Source organism: Brassica rapa, chromosome A09 (assembly GCF_000309985.2).
Source record: "Brassica rapa cultivar Chiifu-401-42 chromosome A09, CAAS_Brap_v3.01, whole genome shotgun sequence".
NCBI lineage: Eukaryota > Viridiplantae > Streptophyta > Magnoliopsida > Brassicales > Brassicaceae > Brassica > Brassica rapa.
This window is the reverse complement of record NC_024803.2, coordinates 39,136,723-39,162,601: the sequence shown is the minus strand read 5'-3', so window position 1 is coordinate 39,162,601 and position 25,879 is coordinate 39,136,723. Positions and strand designations below refer to the sequence as shown.

The 25,879-nt window shown below is 29.2% G+C and overlaps 1 protein-coding gene and 1 long non-coding RNA gene across 2 annotated transcripts; one reads left to right on the top strand and one right to left on the bottom strand.

Moving 5' to 3' along the window:
- Positions 1–17,692: 17,692 nt before the first annotated feature.
- On the bottom strand, positions 17,693–19,758 carry LOC103842401 (calcium uniporter protein 2, mitochondrial). Its single transcript, XM_009119021.3, has 2 exons — positions 19,103–19,758; positions 17,693–18,431 (listed from the first exon to the last, which is right to left on the bottom strand). Exons 1-2 carry the CDS (start codon positions 19,652–19,654, stop codon positions 17,973–17,975), a joined length of 1,011 nt encoding a protein of 336 aa, XP_009117269.2. The 5' UTR covers positions 19,655–19,758; the 3' UTR covers positions 17,693–17,972.
- A 3,297-nt stretch (positions 19,759–23,055) lies between these two features.
- LOC103842399 lies at positions 23,056–24,385 on the top strand. The gene is made up of 2 exons (XR_004451742.1): positions 23,056–23,864; positions 23,934–24,385. It is a non-coding gene; the product is annotated as an uncharacterized LOC103842399 (long non-coding RNA).
- Positions 24,386–25,879: the final 1,494 nt, after the last annotated feature.

The window sequence follows — 25,879 nt, the reverse complement described above, 5'->3', positions numbered from 1 at the left end:
AAAAAGAACTAATCAAATTATTACACTTTCTTTAATTTTGACAATTAGTTACCATAAATTATTATTTGTAATATTATTTAGACTATTTGGTAAGTTATATTAATTAGTTTTACACTTACTTTTTATTTTAGATCTAATTAAAATAATAAAAATTGATTATCTTTCAACTAATCAAGTTATAACAATTTTTTAAAATTTTCTCTATGATTGACACGTAGACAAAAGTCACTTAAGTGACTTCTCATTTAATATATAGAAAGATATGAAAATATTTTTTAGACTTGATTTGATCGTTATTTTAAATAAAATTTTGGATATTTGATATTCTAAAAATAAAAAATATTAAAATAAAATGTCTATTAAAGTGGAGTAAACCACACACTAAAATGTTAAGATATTTGTTTCATATTTATATTTAGTTTTTTGCATTAATTATGTCAATTGAAATTGTTTATTGACGTGATGAATTTTATTCTTTTTATAAACGTGATAACCTTTAACTGACAATCTACTTTATTAAAACAGAAGTACAAAATAGAAATAGCCCTTAGTTTTACTACTTATTTACATTAGAATGCCATTGATGTATTTATTGAACCTATATTTAAGCATGCTTGTCTTTTCCTAATTTAAATCATAGATTTAAGCATTTAATATCTTTCCAAAATTTAAATAATAGATTTCCTTTATCAAATCATAACCAAAATAAATTTCCTAATATATTTCGTATTAACATACTCAATATTTTTAATATTTATAAGTAATAAATAATAAAATAAAAAATCACACATCATAATCAATTTATATAACATATAAATAAAATATAAAATAGTTTATTCATATATTAGTATAATGCTTTCATAATATAAGTCCAATTAGTTATAAATATTGGATTTGTTTATATGATACATTGTGATATAATAGACGATTAAAATCACAAAATATAATTATTCAAAGTAATAAATAAAATTGTTATGTTTAAAAATGTTATATTAACAGTTATGTAATATATTTTAATTTACATATATATATTATACCATTAGTACAAAGAAAAAAATTAAAGTGAAAGAAAATATTTATACGGTCACGGGTCAAGCTCTAGAAATAAATAACAACAGTAAGATTATTTTTCTTTAACAAATTTCTTTTAATTGAAATTATAGTTCCAAATAAGTTTATATATTTTATGTATTTATAAATTTATTTTCTTTGTCTTTAAGGAAGCTTAGATTTTGAAATTGAAAAAAATATGACCGCCTCTATATTATTTTAATTACGAAATTTAAAATTTATATCAGAATATTTTATTAAACTTTTAATTTTTATTTTTATTATAACTATAAAGATTAATTTTCAATATGAATTTATGTTTTAATATTACAAATACGTCATTTAATATAAACAAAAAAAAACTAAAAACATAAAATAAATACCCGCCCGGTCGGGCGGGTCAAGGTCTAGTAATAGCTTAAATTCAAAGACAAAATTCTAATATAGTTAAAATTATAGTATGTTAAATGATAAAATTAGTAACTGGTTAATAACAACTTAATAATATTATTGTTTAAAATTTTTGGTTTTTTTTGTGTGCTACATTTATATTGATTTTTACAAGATTACTTGTAATATATATTTAATAACCTAAAATTATTAAAACTAATTTTATCTTAATAACAATATTTTAATTTCATTTTAATAAATTTGTACCATATTAATAATTGGAAAAAAAGTATCTTACTGATTAACATCACATTTCAGTTAAAATAAATTCAAAACAATGAAGATAGATCAAATTTTATTGAAATTTATACATGAATGACTAAAAACAAATATATCTTTTTAGTCAAATATAATTATAATTATATTTTAACAAAAAACATTAACCAATATGCATCAAAATAAAATAAATTAAAATCAGAATATTAGGTTTTGGTGAATATATAATATTATACATTAACAACAAAAAGCACATAAACAGAATAGAACAAAATAACACAGAGACAGTGTTCTGTGTTTTTTTTTTTGATCAACTAGAAGTGTTCTGTTTTTAAACTATAAAATAGAGTGGAGGAGCATGATACATGAAACGAAAAATCCTCCCCATATTTAAGAGACTGGTTTTAACATCAAGGCCTTGACACCTCTTCCCATCGAGTGAGAGCACTTAACTCTTTTTTTTTTTTTTGAGAACGGCCTAGAGCACTTAATTCTTCCGCGGATGTTTGCTTGAAAAAGATAAGTGTATTCCTGTTTCTTTTGAGACGAGGTTTGAGAATACGGCTGCAAATGCCTTCGACTGTTTTGCTCCCTCCAAACCAAATAGGTGCATGGGATGTCATTTTTACAAGCGATAAATCTAGTTTGTTGAGCATATTACGCAGAAACGAGTGTATTACAGGGTTCACATAAGCTGACACAAATATTATAATAGATATTTTAACTTGATAATAAATACAATATTTATATAAATATTTTTCATCTGATGTGATACATTAGGATCTATATTTCTTGATTCATTGTTTTTATGAATTATTCTATGAGAATATGCAACAATATTTAAAGCTATTGTGAGATAGATTAAAAGGACGGATTAACATATTTCAGTAAACATGAAGGACAACCACTGGAAAACGAGTTGAAAGACAGATTAGCTACATCTAGATGATAAAAGTATTCAAAGTTAAACTTGAACGGATACGAAATGGATTAAATAAAAAAAGTATCTCATTTTGATTTTCATTCATATATAATTATACTTTTATATGAAAACAAACATAGATTATTCAATATATAAATATACAATAATTTCAAATAAAAAAAGAGATGGGATTATATTACATAATTTTGTAATAACTATTTTTGAAAATTATATTATTATGTTAATAAAATTAGTTTATTGAATATAAAATGATATATCATCACGGCGAGGGCTCAAACTTAATTCGTTTTTGTATAAGATATTTTTTAATGTACCACCATTGATGTTCTGTTTTCTAAATATTTTTAATATACCAAAACTAGTGGTAATGAAAGGTATTTAAAATTTGAGGAAATGTACGTAGACTTACGGTTTAGTTATATTCCATGCATATACCTTAGGAAACAAATATATGTAGAATATTATACATGAGGCTTTAGAGATTTTTTTTCTTTTTCTTGAAAGGCTTTAGAGATCTGATAAATTAATTATTCAATGACTTTAATAATTGTTAGAAAGTCTTACTTAACAAATATTTTCAATGTAAAATTATTGTGTTGTAAAGATTGAACTAGATTTTGACCCGCGCAACCGCGCGGGTGTTTGTTTTTACTTTTTTTATACATAAATTATTATTTTTAAACATTAGTGATATTTTTTTTAACATTAATCATATACTTAAATGTTTATATAACTATTTCAAATATAATAATTTTATAATTTACATGTTATAATTAATCATTTGGTTAAAACCGTATGGATTTTCACTTCTTATTATATATTTATCTTATTGTATTTGCATTTAATTATTAAGCAAATTATTATATTCATGAGAAAACATATTTGAAAATTATTTTGTATTTAATTTATTCTAAATTCTGACCCGTTTTTCAAAGATGTATTTCTTTTTACTAATATTTTTTATACTTATTTATTTTAGATAATATATTATTGTATATACGAAAGTCTAAGACGATATGTTAATTTTTAGACATGTATTATAAGGTTTGTTAATTTTAAGCCGTTCTATCATCATATTATATTTTTAAAATAAATAATTTATATTTATGAAAATAAAATTTATAAATTTATCAATTGAATATACTTTTATCATATTTATTTAAGTATAATAATTGTATTTTAACATGATCATGACTATAAAGTGGGTAAAATAGGATATGATTTATTTATTTTTCATTTTATAAACGATAACTTAAAATATATTAAATTATTGTTAAAATACTTTTACACAGATTTATTAGAATTTTTAAATATAATATATTAATATATATTATATTTAAAATGAAAATATATTATGATTAAAGTAGTTACAAAGATTTTATATTATAAGCTTTAAAGAAATACATGTTAATTTTTATACATGTATTATATATTTTGCTTAATCCATCTTACCAACATATTAGATTTTATTTTTGAGCATAAATATTTTATACTTATGAAAATAAAATTTATAAAATTTATAAATTTAATACAATTTTATTATACTTAGCTCAATATAATAATTTTCTTTTAATATGATTGATTATGATTATATAATATATAAAATATTACAGATTTTTTTATTTTTTATTTTATAAATGATTACTGAATTTATTAATGTATAATAATATTTCAAACTAATTTCGAAATTAATGAAAAATATTTAAATATAATTTTGAAAATGAAGATCTTGTAAAAATCTTTTAAAACAGATTTGTTAGATTTTTAAAATAAATATATTTATATTTTAAATAAAAAGATATCAAAAGATATTATGATTAAAGTATTTTAAAGATTCTATGTATTATTATTCTTAATAAAATACATTTAATAAGATTTCTAAGTGATGGTCCAAATTAAAAAAAAATCACACATGAAAGAAGTCATGACTTCTCTTTTAATATATAAGATATATAATAAAACTGATGGAAAATCTATAGATGAATGATATTCGACTTCTTTTTTTTTTTTGAATTATACAGAGGTATCCTGACCTCACAGAAGTGATCCAGACTAGTCACGTGTTACCACGTGTCGGTCTTCTGTCTCTGGCGATGCCGAAATGTTAATTTTCCAGTGGCCAGGATTCGAACCCAAGTGGCGGTACTCACAGCTGTTAACCCTTTACCACTAGAGGTAGAAGCTCCGGTTTGATATTCGACTTCACCTGACAAAGTTAACGTTATTTGATGTAGTATATGTTTTCATTTCAGTGTAAACAAAATTTAATTTTTCTTACACTACATATATATATATATATATATATATATATAAAACAATGAATCAAAAAGCCAGATATTGTTCAAAGGCATCCCATTACATTGTATTGTGCGGTCATGTGAATATGAATCTATCATTTAAAGTTTGTTTAAATATCCGGAGAAAATTTTTATCCATGAACTATATTTTCAAAATTAATCTAGATCCTTCTACAGATTCGAAATATACCAGATTAATAAATAAATAGGTTGACAAAAAAAAAAAATCAAGAACGCTTGTCCGATGGATAATCCCCTAGTGTCTCGATCTCGATTTTTCCGTTTCCATCCTTTTTGGCCTTTAATCAATATTGAAATATATAAAAGGCCATGAAGCATGAAGGGGTTATACAAACACGATCCATGAATAAACGATTGAAAATATAATGATATGAGAAATAATAAATTTGATATCTTGAGAAAGTCCATGCTAAGTTGTTGTCATTCCCACATAAACTTTTCTTAATTCATAGGTAACACCTTCATAAAAAAATTTGTACTTTTCAAGCTCCCAAAATTTAAATTATGTAGTCATGTAGATGGCCACTAATTCTTTCGTGTTTGACCTTCACATAAGCATACATAAATTCATTTCTTATTGGAGTACCTTATCTTACATGAGTTTTTGGATGGAATGAATACAAAAAAAGAAACGAGAAAAAACATTAATACCCCTAATAATCATTTGTCCAAAAGTGAATTCTAATAATGATAATAATTTAATAATCAAATCATTTTTTTGCATACGATGACGTACATACTTCTGAGTACGTAATTTTCATGAATTAGGACTTCACCGTTGATTCTTACTTTAAAACAAAATGTTGATGTATTTATTACAACATGGTTTCGTATTTGTTTTGATCAGAAACGCGTTCTATCCTCCATTCAATCAAAATGCAGTGCTAAAGATGGTGTATTCGAGGTGGGTTTCGCACTCCTATCAATGCCTGGGTTAGTTCTAGAAAAAGTTCATTCAACTTGCAGAATCGACGAAGACGAAAAGCCCAGCTCGCTATAGGACAAAAAATGGCGACGCAAGTGCTGTGACGAGCTCGAGTCTATACCCACAGGGAAGCGTGCTTAAACGGTCAAATAAATACGGATGACGCAGTTTGGCCACCATTACCATATAATGCTTTAGGACGAGGCGAGCTTCATCTATGTTGCATGGAATATATGACCAACCCCGATAAAAATGAATATATAACCTCAACAACAAGAACAACAAGGACGACGAACTATCTTTTATTGCATTTGGAACACTTCCCAATAAATAGACTAGCACATATCTTTTATTTGTCGCTCCAAGTTTCATCTTATTTAGACTAGAATTTCAAATTACTGATGCACTAATTATATTTGTTACGTTTGACGTGTTGGTCCTTGAGATGCTATTTTAGTTGCGTCCACTCAAATCATATGTACTTTAGTATAGTAAAGAAAGTTGATCCAAAGACTACCGCAGGACGAAGACCTTAATGCAAGTATTTGGGGATGATGTGTGTATCAAATTTATTTTTATTAAGTGATACCACAAACACCAAAGGACTTCTGAAAATGGAGGCGATGGTCCCTTCTTATTCCACCTTTTGTCCATTCGGTGTCAATCAAACTGTTTCTTTCTCATTTATTTATATTTCTGATCTTCACTTTGCAGCTCCTTGATATATGCCTTTTCTTTATAATTTGTAATCATTTTCTAGTTTATTTTATGTTTGTTTTCAGTGGAGGAGATCGATTTTCTTCTTCTTAAATATCGATAAACAATGTCCTTCTGGTTTTAGGTTTCCTAGCTTTGGTGCTAAATGCTTTTGTTTTGTTTTATTCCCGCCTTTTAAACACACTCATTTGTGCAACTTAAGAGTGCTTTCTGTAGTGGTGTGACCACAAGCTCACTAAATGTCTTCGGTTTCCCCCATTTTATTTGTGCATCAATATGAATATGTATACACTGCCATTGTACATGGAAACTTTCAATATCTAGCCATGACATGCTTTAAAAATTTGTTTGCTAATATCTTCTTGCATTTGTCCTTTCAAGATTGGGATAGCTTTAGTTTTAAACCATTCTAGGTTAAAGCTTACATATTCTGATCCTTAAATCTTAACTAAAATTATGTATATATCGACAGGGCCGGCTTACTTGGGGGGGACAAGCAGTACAAACGTCTCAAGCTCGTATCTCCCCAGTATAATAATAACTAAAGGGCTAATTTTTTTATAAATCTATATTTTTATATATAAAAATTTATAAATATAATAAATAAAATTGAAAAGTGTTCAAAATTATTTGATATGTATGTAGTTTTATTTTCATTCAAAATATATAAAATATTACTGATTAAATTTTAAAAATATTTTAAACATTATCTGTATATAAATTTTAAAGAATAAAAAAAAATTTGCCTTAGAACCTCTAACAGTGTTGAACCGGCCATGTATATCGATCTTATATGCATTTTCAATTAGAAATATATATATATATATCGCAAGCTTTAAACACCACTTCAACATCTATATAACTATAACTCATGTAAGTTTCTTACATGATATTGTGGCCCAATTGACTACATTAGATATAAATTTGTTATAATCATGTCTTTGTCAATATTTAATATAGATGGTTCAAAGGTATAGCTAATAAGAAGGGTCCATATATATAAAGAAATGCAAACTGACTAGAATATATCAGATCCAAACTGGTTAAATTTACGTTGTTCACATCCTTAGAAATTAGGACCATGCATGGGATAGAAAGAAACATATGCAATGAGTGAAAATAAATAGATAGCCTTAGCTCCGAATGTCACATAATCAATTACTACGTTATTATATATACAGTGAAGAATATATATTCTAACTGGTGACAAAAAAATAGAAAGGAAACAATGCATTTTTTAATGTTCTTAATTTTATTACTATTTATAAGGAATATTTTTTTTCATTCATTCTCAATCATTTTATTATAGAGGAATATGAAACAAATTTATTCTTCTCCAGAATTGATAAAAAATAATCTTCTTTTTCCTTCATATCATTTTATTCCTCTGTATTTTGTTCTATTCATTCTTAGGATCTAAATGGTGACATAGGGAATTAAGGGGGATTGACAATTCCTACTCATTCCTTAAAAACTACACTATTTTTAAAGAATTTTTGCTGCGTTTGATTCTTTGTCATTCCTTGAATTTTAAGAAACTATAAAAGAAAAAACATTCTTTATCAAAATTGATATAGAACAAAAAAAAAATTATTTTTATTCATTTTAATTTGTTCATATTCTTTTCCTACTCATTCCTATTCTTATTTTAATGGTCACTAGTTTAATGTTCTTATAATGATCACCTGTTAAACCTCAGTCATGTAGTGTTTTTATAACTTACACAAGAGGAAGATTGCAATTTATGTAATGGTACACCAAAAAGACGGCCTCAAGATAGAAAATAGTAGATTTAAAAGAAAATCGATAGTGTAAGGACAATTTTGTACTTGTTTTACTTGAGGAGGAGATCCTTAATAGGTTAATGGTAATCAAATTAGGATCTAGGCATGACATGCTTTGAAATATTCTAATTTCAAATACGATATCATTAAGTACGTACTTAACCTATTACTTGAGGAGGAGATCCCTAATGAAATATTGTGCCATTTTAGTAATTTCATTAATTTTTTTTTTATATTTCACTCAATTTAACAATTTCATTAATTATATTACTTTAAAATGACATTATTAATTATATTATCATAATAATAATAGTGCAATTAGAAAATCAAAAATATAAAATAATTGAGTTTTGCATATGGTTAAACGTTTGGTTTAATTTGGTTTATTGATATTTTTTATTTATTTTAGTTTCAAACGGTAGAAAATTACGTAGCCAAAAACATAATTCAAAAACATGTTTGTGAATAAAATAATAACTTAAATCAAAACAATAAAAATGTGTTACATTTATTGTCACTTAATTTTTTACTCTATATAATTATTTTACTAAATAAAAAATTCTTTCTATTTCACTTAATTTAGCCAAACACATAGAAAATTTCTTTTTATTTGTTTATAAAATCTGTTAGTCATGAACATTGACTATCCATTTAATTACGGATTGTTTTTTTTGGGTAACGTTTTTTTCTTTTTGAAATTAGGCACCACTTGAATATTATAAATTTATGTGTGGGTTTTGAATTGAGTCCTTATGATGTATATAAACTTGAAAATATCTAAATGACAACTATATCTGAATCGGTATAGGATATTTGTACTAAAAATAACTATATTAGCTGACTCGGTCCATATTTTTTTAATACAATTAGTTATATTACGATTCATCTAAAATATATAACACTAATTATGTAAAATAAATATCAATGTATAAAAATGTAAAAATTAATATGCGGATCAGTTTCTAATAGCAAATTAAAGAAAAATACTTGTTGCCGATTATATATTTAGCAACAATATTCTTAAAAGATGATATTAACTGGTATTGGTATCGATCTATTTATATACGCCTGTATTTAGGATTGGTAGACCTCGTAGAACTAGTCCTTTGTTCGCTACTGTTTTAAAGAATGGGATGAGGCTACCTGATCGTCGAGTCATCCTATTCCTAACTCTACTGTATTTTTGTTTCGTTTTTGGAACAATCACAAACATTATTATTATTGTTCAACTACAAATATATATAAACAGACTGTTAATTATTAATAGTGTTTCTAAGCTATTTTCAAGCGGAAGAAACTACAGACTGGAAAAATGATACAATATACAACGAAAAAATATATTTTGTTTAGTAATCTATACTATTATTTATGAAGTGATTTGGCTTATTTGTCACATTCTCCATGATTTTAGTTAATTTGCTTACTTGTCATATTTTTCATAATTTTAGGATAAATCATTAGTTTAATTAATATTTTTTTTGATATCTATATATTTATCATGATATTAAAAAATCATGATAAACATGAATCTATTTTACCGATATATATACCAATATTTTTTTAAAATATATTTTAATATATAACAAACATGATATTTAGGACATTTAGTTAATAAATAGATATTAATAATATATAGAAATAATATCATCGTTACTTTTCTCTCATTTATAATTTTAATGATTAATATTTTAGCTAATAGCTAATTTCTCTGATTTTTACTGAAATATTGATCAAATACAGATTATTATAAAATTTATATATAAGTATACTAATATATCTGAATTAATCAGTTTATTTAGTTATTTTGCTTATTTTCATCTTTTCCATAGTTATATGATAAATTATTAGTTTAATTAATATTATTATTTAATTTATTTATTTTGACATCTATATATTTATCATGATATTTAAAATAATTAATAAACATTAACATATTTTACCAATATATATACTAATATTTTTAATATATTTTAATATACAATTATCATGATATTTAGGAATTAATAAATATATATTAACAATATCTACCGATAATATCATCATTACTTTTCTCTCATTTTATAATTTTAATGACTAATATTATAGTCAATTTCTCTGATTTTTACTGAAAATATTGATCAAATACGTATTATTATAAAACTTATATATAAGTATACTAACATATCTGAATTGATCGGTTTCTTTTGTTTATTCGGTTTGATCCCTTAATATATTGAATCATATACTGATATTTTCTAAACATAACATCTTCGGTACTTCCAAATCGTTCGGTTTGGTTCGGTTTTGAATGGTTTGGTTTTACCAGATTGAACACTCTTAAACTATTGTTATTCATTAATGTTTTGTATTTGTGATTTTTTATAATCTTTATAGTACCACATGATTTCTTTTCAGTCCAAGTACAATATGTGTTAATTTCACATACAAAATTTTCTAATTTAGTTATTACTATAAAAAAGATTTTGATCCAAAATATACATCACATAAATAAAAATATGAAACAAAATAATACAATTTAATAAATTAATTACCAATATGAATATTGAAATTTTATAATTTATAATAATTTAAAATTTGTATCTAATTAAATTATTATTATTTTATTAAAAATGTTAAAATTAAAAATTATTAGATGTATAGATATATTATTCCGCACAAGGTGTGGAACATCAACTAGTTATATATATTTATGTTGTCAGATATTTATTGGAAATATCTTAATATTTATAATCTTTCCGCATTAATACAAGAAAATTACAAAAAAAAAATTCATCTTAATCATTTTTTCTTATTTTTCACTAAATATTTTAAATTTTGTTTTATCTGTAATTTCACTACAGTTAAGTCAAAATATAAGCAATATATTTAAAGTATGCGCCTATGTGGCGTAAATCTTTAAAATATTAGAACTATATCTATTCAAATAAATAACTAATCCACCGCTAATTGCACAGCTAGTCATTTTAAGGAAAAACTGTGAAGGGATTATAGAGTGAAGATCTTACTTAGTAAAGTATGGTCTAAATATTTCATTGGGGGGGAGATAAATTCATCTTAAACATAACAACCTCAACTCATATTGGAGAAAGATGTCACAAACTATCAACATAATCCTTCCTAGCTAGCTATATATTACCAATACTCATAATTTCATTATTTCAGGAAATAATAAGAGTGATATTAATTAATGAGAATATTAAACGCCGTGTGTGTTATGTAATGTGTTTATGTGGATGCATCGATGCTCGCTCATATATATCACAACAAAAGTGGTCCTAGAAACACAAAACACAAACTCACTTTATTAGGATCCAGGTGGCAAAGCCAGGCAAAGGATGGTCATGGCCACGTGGGAGATGTGGTCCATATCCGAATCAACAGTCTGTTCCTCTATCACCCAAGTTTTGTTCTTCCCCTAGTTTTATGCATTCCTTTTTTTTTTTTTTGTCAACTGAGTTTTATTAATGGGTCAAAGCCCTAAACAGAACCAAGCCCACAACTTAAAAGACAAAGGAGCTCAAAAGCCCAACCGAAACAAACAGACTTTGGGCTGTCAGCCCAAAAGTATAAACTGTTGTAGAAGGAAACCGACAGGTCACCACCACGTGTTCGATCGCCCGGCGATCAGAAGACACGGGTCAGGCTGGGAGTCAGCTTGCTTCCGCCGGTACCAAAGAGGAGATGCGACGGATCTCCGCCGTCGGCGGAGACAGGATGAAGAAGAAACGCTCACTCGGAGCAGTCTTCAACCAGATCCAAATCGATCACCAGATCGACGTCTCGAGAAGAAAATACAATCGTCTTCAATCAACTCTACAATCTTCAATCTTCCTGCATGACAAGCGGTCATCTTTAATGATAAAAGAAAGCTCGAAGATGAATCGGCCCTAACAAAGAGGAGGAAGAAGCCATCGAAGATAATAGAGGAGAGACGATTGAGAGTAGAATAAGCAGAAAACGCCAATCGAACATAACCGGGATGATCCCGGTGATAAGCCGCCGCCAAACACCATGGGAGCTTGACGCGGAGTCAAAAACCGGCCGTCTATCACCGGAGGAGAAGGGATAGGCGCCAGAGACAAAAGCCAAAAGTCCACCAAGAGATAAGGTGCGACTTCGGAGGCGATGACCGGTCGGAAAAGCCGAAGCCGGTTGAAAAACGCTGGAAACAAACTGACGATATAAACAAAGGCTTCATCAGATCTCTAATTCCGTGAAAGATAAAGGTGAGAGAACGGAGTAGAGAGAGAAGCCCTTTTCTTTCGTTTTATGCATTCCTATCAATGGATTACTAAAAGAATCTTACAAAAATCTAAATTGAAAAAGGCTAAGCTTTCAGAATAAAGAAAATAAAATAATTTGGATTAACAAGTTTCTAAAGTTTAGGATTCAGAATTCAGACCATTTTTTTAAAAAAAAATTACTCTATTTTTGGGAACTGTCTTCTCAATTTTGAAATAAAGTATAAACTTTTTTTTTGAAAATATATTTATTAATAAAATTTAGAATTTAAATTTTGAAAATCATTTTATTTAAATATCATATTTTCAAAATTAGTTTATATTAAAATACATATTTTAATTTATTTTAAGGATTATATCAATTTTAAAATATGATTATTAGAATTTATAAGTATGGAACAAGAACGTATAATTTGGTATCAATCTTTCAAAAGAATCTGATAAAAATAGGATGAGAAGTTTGGTTGGCCAATATCGATATGGAGAATTCTATTTAAATTTTAATAATTTGAATATTTTAGATAGTTCAGAAAAATATTTAAAATATTTTAGAGATTATATATTTTAAAATAACTAAATAAGTATTTTATTATGTTAGGATTTTTTTTTAAATGTTTTTATTTTCTACCAACATAAGTTTCTTTCAGTAACAACCTTGATCAAAGTAATAAACATATTCTTATTTATTGATTTCACTATCTTTTGTTCTCGTCTCTTTCTCTTATATATTAATCAATACTATTAAAAGGAAAAGAGTCTTAAAAAATCTACCTATAAAAGTTGTTTGGACCCTTTCATTTAACTCATTATTTTTTGGTATTACCTTAAACTTAGACTAACAATATATTATCATATATTTCTCTAACAATAATTTATTCAATTCATTTATTTATTCAAATATCACTCTTAATCTTAATCATTAATATTACTATATTTACCATTTTGACTTTTAATCATAAAAACATTGAAACTAATATTTTATATTATCACTTTTATCATATAATATATGATTTAAAGCAAGAGAAATTACACGATATATATGTGTACATTCTAACTTCCTCTTTCCTTTATAATAACGTAATCATATCATATATAAACTTTTCTACTAAAATCTCATATTATATACTAAACTTTCAACCCTCTATAGTTTGATAGATATTTTCATATTTAAAAATGAGTTTTCTAAAAATATTTCATCAATCATGTTTTTGTACAATAACATTATAAATCTATATCAAAAGGTTGTTGGACCCGATATAGACGTAATAGGTCCACATCTGTTCGGGTATTTAGGATCCTAAGAAAATTCGAAATATCAAAAAAAATCTGAAAAATATCTGAAACACGAAAAGTACTTGAAACTCCAAACAAATACCCAAAAAAATTCAAATACCTAAAAATTCAAAATCTTATTCAAAATTTGTCACTAAACTGAAAATACCCAAAAATTTATCCAAATACCAAAAAAAAAATTTTAATTTGAAAATTTACCTGAAATAAAAACTATAATCATAAACCAAAAACCTAAAAAGAATATCCATAATGCTGGAAACATATTCGAAATATCCAAATATACCTAATAAACACAACATATTTATGATTGGATCTAGGGTAGTACCCGGACTCAAACAAAGACATGCGGATCCAAAAAAAAACCCCAATAGGTTATCTTCTCTGGACCTGAACTAAACTTATATTTCCGGGTCGTTTTGGTTTGTTTTTTTGATCCGGATATAATTCTCATGCCTAAAAAAAATTTACATAAAAGTGTACATATAAAATATCAAATAAACTAATTCATAGATTATATAACTGTTAAAAATTATATTTCCGATATAATAAAACTTTGTATAATATAATCCAAAAAACCTGCGCTTTCTAAGCGCGGATCAAAATCTAATCTTTCTCTTATTAATGGAATAATCCACGTATGAGGTTATCACAATTTATTTAAAGTTCATAACTCATGTAATTATAACAAAGTTTTCTAAGCATATTCGGCTTTGTACAAAACTTGGCCGACATAAGTATATAACTTTGACGTAGGCTAAAGCTAGAGTTAGTTGAGGCCCATAATGCCATCAAACTCTACCTAATGTCAAGTTTCATTTCCACTGTGTTGAAGACTCATGTAGCTCGTACGCAGGTACTATCCTCATGTATTCTACCTACAGTTCCTTTGACAAGCACGGCTTGGGATTTGAAAAGCTTTGATAAGGTTACTACATGGAAACCGACAAAGTTCTTCTCCTTGGATGGTTCTAGAAGACGACATCAGTAGCTGATGAAGATTCATCAACTTTTGATTCATCTTCTCTGTTTTCACAACAAGGTTGATATCTGAGCTCTAATGCTCGATCCTTATCAAACCTTGGGCTTGGCTTGGTGGGATTATTTGTTATACTTAAGAAGGTTCCCGTCGCGCTGCTAGATACGTTTACGAAATTACGAGCAAGTAACATTTTGCAATCGTCATGTCCTTTTTCCACATCTGATGTAGATTCTTCTCATCCTTCCTAATACACCATGGTAACTCCTATTCCTTAGTATCCTTTCTCACCTAAGCAAAAAAAAAATGCTTTGTTGCTTCGTGTTGAATATGTATGAGATCTTATCACCAATGTGCTCTCCTTTGATGATTTCTCATCATCGACAAGGTGTTGCTTCTCTCTTAAAGAAGGTTGCGACTCCTCCATTACAAGGTGTTATTTTCTTGAGAAATAGTGATGTACACAGTACACCTAGATTGACTTGACCAGAATTCTGCAGTATTTCAATAAATTTTATTCTATTATTCCTTCTTTCAAATAAGTCAATTCTTCAACTTCGAACAGTCCCATCTCAATAGAAAAATCCTTAGAGACAATCCCCATAGTTTCCCTCAGTTTCTTCAATTCCTCAGTTTGTTTAAGAAAAACGATGAGATTAATAATTTGATTAACGTTCTCAGCACCCTTCACACTGTAACCAAAGATACTTGTCTCCCTTCAGCTGTTTAAGACAATTATTTCCTCTCTTTTTCCTTGTTTAATGATCCCATTGTATTTTTTTTTGTAACCAGAGATACTGTCTCCCTTCACTTTAAGACGTTCTCTCAGGTACCAGTTTAATGTACTTTCATTTTCCCCATCAGATTTGTTTGAGACCTATTAGTAACTTTCATGTGTCTCAACTACTCCACCTTGAACTAAACCTTTGCCTCGCCTTGTCCGTCTCTACATGTAACTTTTCTTACTATTTAGAGCTCTTTATAATTGATAAGAAATAATTGGAGTTCTTAATTAACTCATTCTTCTTTTGTGAGGTGTCTCGATGATAAATTAATCACAGCGATGATATTCTACAATTAGCGGATATTAAGAAGTTCACAGCAAAAGCTGCAGTTTCTGATCATGTGCCTTTTCATTCAACCGCTCTACATGATGTATGTATCTTATTTGATACATCTTCCTTTTTTATTGCGTTATAGATTTGATTTTTGCATCACTAATTTTGAACACAAACCTTGTAGCTGATGCTTCCTCGTGTAAGTTTGTTGCCTAATATGGGTTTGAAATATTTTCAATCAAGTTTTTGCTTCCACTTTGATGATCATTTCATTTCTTCATCCCTTGCAAGAAAACAATCATGTAGAGATTGGCCATTCTCAGCTTCTTTACTTGACTCGTATCTTATGTTAAAAGAATCTCCACCTATAGCTGATGGCTTTCCGTCCTAAACCGTAAGGACTTGACTTGGTCCATGAATCAGTTTTTTTATTGAAAGACACCTTCTTAACTTCTTTCCTCTAACTTCTTTATAAGATTATTGGAGTATTTACTTCACTTGTCACAACAGTTCCTTAAAGAAAGTATACCCTGTCTTTGTATATTATTAAAATTACTTTTTCCTATGTTTGTAAAATTGAACCTCGAAGCCGCTCTCTTTATACTTGCAACCTGATTTTCTAACATCCCGTAAAATAAGATGTTTATTCACTGCCGCATGTATTAAACATCCTTGAGTATCACTTTAGAACCATCTGGATTCTGAATCCAAATCTTTGTCATTCCTTTGATGCTACCATGAGTGATATAAGCCATTAATACACTTTCCCCATCATACTCCTTGAAATAAAACAAGATTTATTTGTTAGGTGTGATATGGAATGAAATACTATTCATGATCCATTTGAGTGTATCTTGATTGCTAATGGTTAACACCAACGGTTGCTCATGCTCTTTTGTAAAGTTAACACCAACTGTTGCTCATGCTCTTTTGTAAAGTTTTCAGAATTCGGATGCCTCTTTCTTTTTGGTGATTCTCACTTTCAATGGCTTTCTTTTCCACAAATAAAACATGTATTGTTCTAAATCAAACCTTTGATTTGACTAAAACCTTCTTCTACTTTTAGATCTCTATCTCTAGTTGTTCGAGTTTCATTACCATTCTTTGACCTCTTCGTAGTTCTTCCATGTGTCTCAACATACAAACCTTCCGAATAAGTAAGTTGTTTTTGCTTAAGTTCGGCTTCTTTGGAATAAGCTGAAGTTTTTTTTTTTGTAGAATCAAATTTCATTCGTATTCTTAAAATAGATTCATGGTCCAAAGAGCCTATTTTGCCATTGTATCAGCCCTTACATTTTCTGATCTAGGGATAAAACTAAAAGAGATCGACTTAAATGAGACTAGTGGGTGGTAGATATCACGAAGAGCTTCATGGATCTCAAGCTTCATCACGGAATAAGCTGAAGTTATAACTTCCTTTGTGGTGAGCGTTTCTTTCCCAGTTCCATATTGGAGTATGTGAACCAGTGGTCTATACGCTTCTGGAAGTCCCAATGATAGTTGAATTGATTGATCTTCATCTGATATGGTGATTTTGATACTCTCCAAGTATGCAGTTAACTTGAGATATCTACATTATTTTTATCGTTGTGCCCTTTTCCATCTTGTAGCAAGAGTTGCCTTTTGTATCTATTATTTTTTGTGGATTGTGGTAGATAGCTTACCTGGCTACAAGTCAGATTTTCGTTTACAGCTCACCAGAGTTCTGTTGACAGGCAAAATAATGATAACTTTTCTTGTATTACATTTCAAACACTTGCATGTTATATATTTACATAATGGTTACATTTTAGATTAATCTCATAAATGAAAAACCGTGAAAACGAAGAACATAACTCTTCCCTGATGTTACACAAGCCGCAATAATTCGAACACATTTTTCTTTGGAAAACTGAAAACTTGAGAACTTCATCTACCTATTTTTTTTTTCATTTTTGGGGGGTAGAATTCTCTAGTTAGGAAAAATCAGACACAACAACATTGACTCGTCTAATCAAAAAACTAACTCTGGATAGTTCCAAGAATCTTGGAAACATGATCTGAAGCCTTGGGGCCAAACAGCTTCTTCAGCTCACCATACCTCTCAACATCAAACTCATGAACATTCATCAGCTTCTTCTGTTTGGCCTCGAACCTGCTTTGGTAAAACCCTTCAAAGGAAGGCTCTTTCGATGTCCTGAGGAAGAAACCATACCCAGCCATAAAGTATATAGACGTGACATAGAAACAGATCGGCTCCATCACATCCCACGAGAGCTCCCAAAACGTTAGCCTCATGAACCCCGCGGTCTGCAGGATCAAGTAGCCTAGACCAGCCCAGAGCTCTCTCCGCACCAAAGAGTGTGCTTTCACATCGATCACTGCCTTCGCTGCTTCCAGCTCTTTTAACTCGATCCTTCGTGGGTCATTCGAGTTACGAACCTTGGGCAATGGAAGCAAGCCTTCAATGGATTTTGTAACCTGATCAGACACAAAAGGCAAAAGACAAAAACAGAAAACGTCTGGGTAAAACAATACCTCCATCACCTTCTTTCGGACATAATTAGCACTTTAAACACACATACAATTAGCACTCAAAAACACACACACAATTAGCACACTACTAAGTAAATGAACCCATCCCAGAATCCCAATTCTGCTTAATATCTAGCTTCTCCACTTAAAACACGATCCTTTGGATCAAGCTTTCCACTTTCACTATCCTAATACCCATAAGAACTTATTCTAGAACTCTCTCTCTCACTCTCTTTAGAATTTCATTTAAGGTTTTGGTATCAGGTTCTTGACTCTCAAGTTAACGTAATCCAAGCAATGTTTTTTTTTTTTGGATTGGTTTGGGTCTCTGAAGAAACGGTTGCTCTGTTAATCACCACCTCAAACTTGGGAACCTCCTACCACTCTGGTTAACAGAGGTTTTCTCAATCTCCTGTTGAATTGGAACCAAAAGAAAAAGAGATACAACCCATGGAAAATAGTATCAGTTTTCGGTATTCAAAATCCAAAAAATAAAAAAAAACTTTTCAGGAAACCTAATTCGAGATCTCTCCCAATCTGTTTCAAATCAAACAGCTGCACACATTCATTCCATTTCAATTAATCCATACGAGTTAAGTGAAAAAAATGAAAAGTACCTGATCTGGTCTAATACAAACAGAATCCCCCAAAACGATGACGTTTGCTGAATCATCAAGCATCTTCGCTATCTTAGCTCCCTGATCCAGATCCGAAGACGCTTCGCCGCAAACGCTAACAAACTCCTCATACGCCATCCAGCTCTTCCCCGTCTCTCTAAGCTTCGTTTTCACGATCTCGATCTGCGCAGCTCTGAGGAGCTTCTTCGTGTCCTCCACCGTCAAACTAGGCGTCTCCGTCTCCATCGGCGGAGCAATGCCGTCTAATCGGATTCTCCCCTTGCTGCCGTCGATTTCGCGGAGCTTCTCGATCAGGCTCTCTCCCAGCGGCATCTGCATGATCTCCGGCCGAATCATGGCCGTGTTGTGCAGAAACCGCCGCGAGATCGACGAGTCTCCGGGCTCCGGCGCGATTCTGGCCTCTCCTGACTCCTTGGGGACTCGTGTTCGTACGGCTAGCGAAGATGAAGAGATGCGGCAGTTCGTTAGGCTCTGCGAGGCTTGGTTCGAGATGCTGAAGAGACGCTTCGTCAAAAGCTTCCTCATCGCCATTGATGGATTGATGAACGATTTTTTTTCTTTTCTCCCTGAGAGAGAGAAAAAGAGAAATAAAAACAAAAATAAATATAAATATTTTTTAAAAAATATGAATGTAATATGAACAGAGGAGAAAAGGGTTTATATACTGTTTGATTTAAATTAAATAAAAATAAAAAGGACACGTACACGTCAGCGTATATCAGAACGTACACGAGAAATTCATTATTACCAATTTACAACCGAATATTCGCTTTCGAAACGCTTTCTTCTTGCGAGAAACGTGGAGATACTGAGGATTTGTAGCCGTACACGTGTTGGGTTAGTAATGGTGTTAGCATGCGGTGGTGTTACAGCCGTCCGATACTTTTTCTTATTAAATCCCTTATATATTAAAAGAGGAGCATTGGAGTTAATGCTTTCACACCATGTATGACACGTGTCCATTGTACAGAGACTCTCACAAATTAGTTGCCTTAATTGGTTTTGCTATTACAGAATTTTTGGAAACGTTTCATTGATCTAGAAAATTAAAAAAACCACTCGTGGAATGAGTTATCACGTAAAGCTTAAGCTACGACATCACCGTACCATCGTAAAGATTATTTCCCATCAAGAAGACTTTCCAGAACATATACGGGTGTGCTCTGTCAGTGCATATTGCGAAGCACTAGATAGTAACACATGTAAGTTAGAAACACAGAATCGAGAAGATGAAGACGTAATTAACTTTTCTCTTATACGGGAGATATAAACATTCATATCGGCGAAGAACTCAGCATGAACACTTTCAAGAAGAGAACACTCTGAATCTTAGAAACGATACATCACCGAGCTCGCTAAGCATTTTTCATCCACACTGCATAATGGTTCTTGAACGTGTATATATTGTATGAACTATATAACCCACTCTTTTCTCTTAGAAGAGAGACATGACTATTCATCTCGACGAGAACACTTTGAAGCAGAGTACACTCTGTATCTTAGAACCGAGACATGACCAAGCTCGCTAAGGTGCGCAGCTCCACACTGGAGATTTTTTCGTTTTATTAGTATTCTATTCACATTTATATTTTTGTTTTGGCTTTCAATATCTTACTTAAGAACTATTATGATAAATTCTTTAATTATGCATCTTAATAATAAATGAGCTTTTAAGTTATAAAAGACTTATTTTATTGTTTAAATATGTTTTTACCGTTCTTGAAACTTTCTTCCGGTGTTATAAAGTCCTACTTTATCAATCATATATTGCAAATACAGACTTTATTTTGGATGTCAAACATTAAATCACCGAGTCAATTCACCCCGCGCAAGGCGCGGGTTATCACCTAGTTAATTATTAATTTTGGAAACTAAAATTTGTTCGCAACGGCGACAGAGGAGAAGAAGTAGGAAACCAAAAGTCTTTTGCGTGTAAGCGAACGTGGTTCCACGTATTTTTCTTGTTCTTTATTCGTTTTACTTTTAATAATTTACTAGATTAAAATATATTGTTAAAACGAATTTCCTAGATTAATTTCAAAATTAGTTTCTTCCAATATTTCAAAGTATTTACATAGAAAGCATATATTTTCTATAGTCTCTTTGAAAAGTCTTTATTATTTAATCTGATAAATCAAGTACTTTAGCTGTATTAACAAACAGTATGATAAATTTTCCATGGTAATCATTTAACTTGTTGAGGCAAAAAAAATCTTTATTTCACCGATCTCTTATAGTTATGAGAAATAATCAGGAAAAAATAATTGTGGTTTCTAGATTCCAATGTTTGAGGAACATGCCGTAAAGAATATGCGAACAAGTAGAACAGATGGAGAGACAAGTGGGTTAATTAAACTAAATAGTAAATAGTCTATTTGGAGATGCTTATTTACAAAAACATACTTGATGACAAAGTTATAAATAACTTGTATGTATTTGTAAGCTTTTTCGGTGCTATAAATAATTATAAATAAGTCGGATAAATTTTAGTAAATAAAGAATTATTTTGTGCATTCAATATTTGTGCGTTTTTCATAGTAAATAATGTGACATCAAATCATGCAAAAATAATATTTTATCATAGAAAATAATATGCTTTTTGTATAAAACATTTTAATTGTTTCTGTTATTTATATACAAATACAACACACTTAATTTTTGCGATTTAAAACTAGGCTAATTAGTGCATATACCTTTTTGTGCAAAAAGAAAGATATATTATGCAACTATAAACAAATTGGGCATACGTTTGTCCTTTTGGCATATGACTCGATGTCCCGGAAGTTTGGGTGCTATTCCCAACATAGCGAACCTTGAAAGAAAAACAATTTGGTAAAGTTATTAGAGCTTTAACAAGTCATGCAGTGACACGTGTATAGTACTACCTCCACCAGTTACGAACTTATTGGAGTGACAACTGACAAGCATTTCCGCAAATTGAAAAATTAATTTGGCAAAGAGCAAAAAAATCTAACTGTACTACATTAGCAAATGGTCTGAGATATTTAACCTAATTAATTAATTAAATTTGGTTAATTAGGTCTAAGAAGTAATTAATCCTACGTTATCAACATTGACTTCGGCCTGATGGTAACGCTGAGGCCAGCAAATGGCAGATATGACTAATAATTATACTATTACAAATCTATCTATACTATTATTTGCTAAGTAAATTTTTGCAACGGAGCTCTCACGTTAAAAGTTAGAGCGATTAATATCGTTTATACCCTTAATGAATAATTATATAAATTAGTCGAAATATAAAAACGAATTTCAAATCTATCTGATTAAAAAATGATTAAAATTAATAATAAATCGTTTATAACCTTAATGAATAAATTATATAAATAGTAAAAAATAAAAACGAATTTAAAATATATCTGATTAAAGAAGGGATTAAAATTAATAATAATAAAAATTATCTAAAATATAAATAATTAAAAACAAATTTCTATTAATACTATTATATTTATATATTATATTAGATAATTGACTATAAATAAATATAATAAAATTTTCGAAAATAAAAACATGTTTTAAAACATAAGATAATTGTTAGATATATTCTGTTGTTATCTGAAAATAATATTTTATTAAAACATGTTTTAAAACATAAGATAATTCTTAGATATATTATGTTGTTATCTGAAATTAATATTTTATTATAAAATTTATAGTTAGATATAAAAGAATTTATAATTAAATGCTAATCAAACAAATAAATATATTTTCTAAAATATATGTGAATATCTTTAAAATTTAACACAACAATAAGCATATATATATTTTGATAAAAAGTGATGAATATATATTAATAATATTTTATTTATATGTTATATCTGATAATTGACTATAAGTAAATATAATAAAATTCTCAAAAATAAAATATATTTTTAAAACATAAGATAATTCATAAATATGTTGTGTTTTTATTTGAAATAATATTTTTATTATAAAATATGAAATATAAAGTTTAATGTTTGATTTATATTTTTAAAAATATAATTAATAATTTATTATGTTGGTTTTGATTTAATATTTATAAAAAATATCTATAAAAACACTATGCCCGCATGTGCGGGCAGAACACCTAGTTTTAAAGTATTATGCAATTGGTACTCACCAGACATCAGCTAGATAGAGACTCCGCAAATGTTCATTTTCTTTATAAAATTTTTGATGTTTTTTAATAGAAAAGTTTGATGTTTAATATTCTCAAAATAGTTACTAAAATTTGCTTACACCAGTTTTATCTAAATATTTTTAAGTAATATTTGAAATTTATGTTTATTGGAGTTTAGTGCTTGGATCTATTTTGTTTTTTTTTTCTGATCTTGATCTCTTATGCCATCAAACAGCGTCGAAGAGAAGATCTGCTTCAAATCGAAGTGTTCGGCGTGGATTTCTTTCTTTTGACTCTCTTGAGTTCATGGGTTTTGGTTACGGATTGTGCAGAGTAGCGGAGGGTGGTCTTCACAGCTCGTTTTGAGGTGTAATGGGACGAACGGTCCTTCCTGTCTTTGTTTATGTATTTCACTGAAGGTCATTCTACTCGGTGGCACATGCATGGTTTATGTTCTATTGTGTGGCTGTGTCTGGTTCTTGGTCTCCGCGCAAGAAGGTTCTTTGGAGTTTCCAAAGCGCTAAGTCATCTATAGCTTTGGTGTTCGATGATTCTTCGTCCTTCTTCGCTATCTTCCTTATATACCAGTGGTTCATTGGTTTATCATCCTTTTTGAAGGTGGTGATATTCTTTAAGGTTTTGGCTCTTAGACTTTATCTGTAACATATTCTTTGTTTGTCACTGAAGTTTTGTAGAGTCCTTCGGTTCTCAAAGACATGCATATGGCGGCTACATTTGGTTGGTCGGGTGTTCTCCAACTCGGGATGCTCATCGATGACTCCATATGCTAGGAGTAACTCATCCTTATGCTGGTGTAGTCTGTTGGTCTATCTTGTTGGGGTACGTCCTTTCCTTATTTGTGCAGGTTGAGAGCATTTTAGGCAATGAGGCAGCTGCCATCCAAACCCGTTTTTTTTTGGTTGGTGATAAATTCAAAATTTTATTGATGGTTGAAGATGTAACAGGTAGGAGAAAGCGGATAACTGATCCAACCATTGAAATGGAAGTCGGATCCATAGTAATGATAAAACGACTTGGTTGTGTGTCTTTCGTTCGTGTTGGGTTCAAAATTGGAAAGTGACCCGTCTATGTGTCCGGCGAAAATGTACATGTAGTAAAGTCGTACGGATTTTATTCGATTCTCATTATATTTTGAAACTTATACTCAATTGGGACGATATATAAAATATAAAAATAAAAATCTTTCATCAATTGAGTTTATTTTTTAATCAACTAAGGGCATGACTGCTTCAAACGCAGCGGTTGCGGTTGCGGTTGTGGGAGTTTGTGGATGCGGACGGTTGCGGTTTCTAACGGTTTTAAGAGATTTGTACGACTGATATTGCGGTTAAAAATTGGTGCGTTTGCGGGTGACTTATGACTGGTTAACTACCTAATGCGGTAACAGTCAAATAATAAATTAACAATATTTATATTTAATATAATTATAAAAATATCAAAAATCATAAAATTATAATAAATATAAAATTTATATTTAGAAAGTTATAATTTTAATTTTTGAAAATTTAGTGAAATTGTTTTTATTATAAAATTTTATAATATTAATTAAAATATAATAGATATAATTTAATATTTTCATAATTTCAATTTTAAATTTTTTATTAAATATTTTTACTTTTGTATATATATTGTTTCAAAAAAAAGAAATTTTTTTTACCATCCCGCAACCGCCCGCAACCGCAAACGCTAGCTGGAGCCAGCTTTTGAATTTATGAGATTCGGAGCGGTTTAAAGCGGTTTAGAGCGGTTTAGAGCGATTTGAGTGATTGTTGCAAACCGCCGACAACCGCTACCAACCGCAAAAGCTGCGTTTGCGGGTGGTAGCGGGAAAACCAGTCGCCCCCTAAGTCTAGATATATTAGTAGTGTACTACGCTGTTTCAATAATGTTGTTTGTTTTCCTTTGCATATTAAACCCGTTTATTTTCTCTATGATGTCTCTTTTCTGGTGTTTGTTTTTTAATAACAAAGGAAACTTCAAATTCATAAATCTTCATTGATTTATTCTTGATTCGTGTATATATTATATATTCCTAATTTTCGATATAAGATAACGTCAGAAAAGCATATTTTGCGAGATAAGACGACAAGTTATTTTAATAATTACACCCAAAAAAGATTTTAATAAAATATCTACCAAAAGATATGGGCCAAAGGGCATATCCCTTTGCTCGAGCATCAATATCGTGAACAGTTATCAATTTTGTTTTCTTGTTTTTCGTTTTTTTGGGTCAAAAATAACAAGAGTAATGTATAATAAAAAAAACAAACATTATGATAAGGAAGGTTACTGTAAATCAAAAGATAACATATGAAATAAAAATGCATATCCAAAAGTTTTCACATTGCTTGTTTCATCACCTTAAGAAGTTAAGATACTGAAATTTCAAAACGGATGGATGCAGTTAACCATAGATTATACACCATTAATTGATTTATATTTTGTCTACAATAAATAAAATAAGACGGGAACATGTTTAAGACAGCAAATAAATTATCGATCGTTAGAATATAATGTACGAAAGTACACTAATATTCGTGTCGGATTATTTATTGTTTTTAAAGATGTTTGGCATTAGACTTTAAAAAACTCAAGTGGCTAAAAGGAATGGA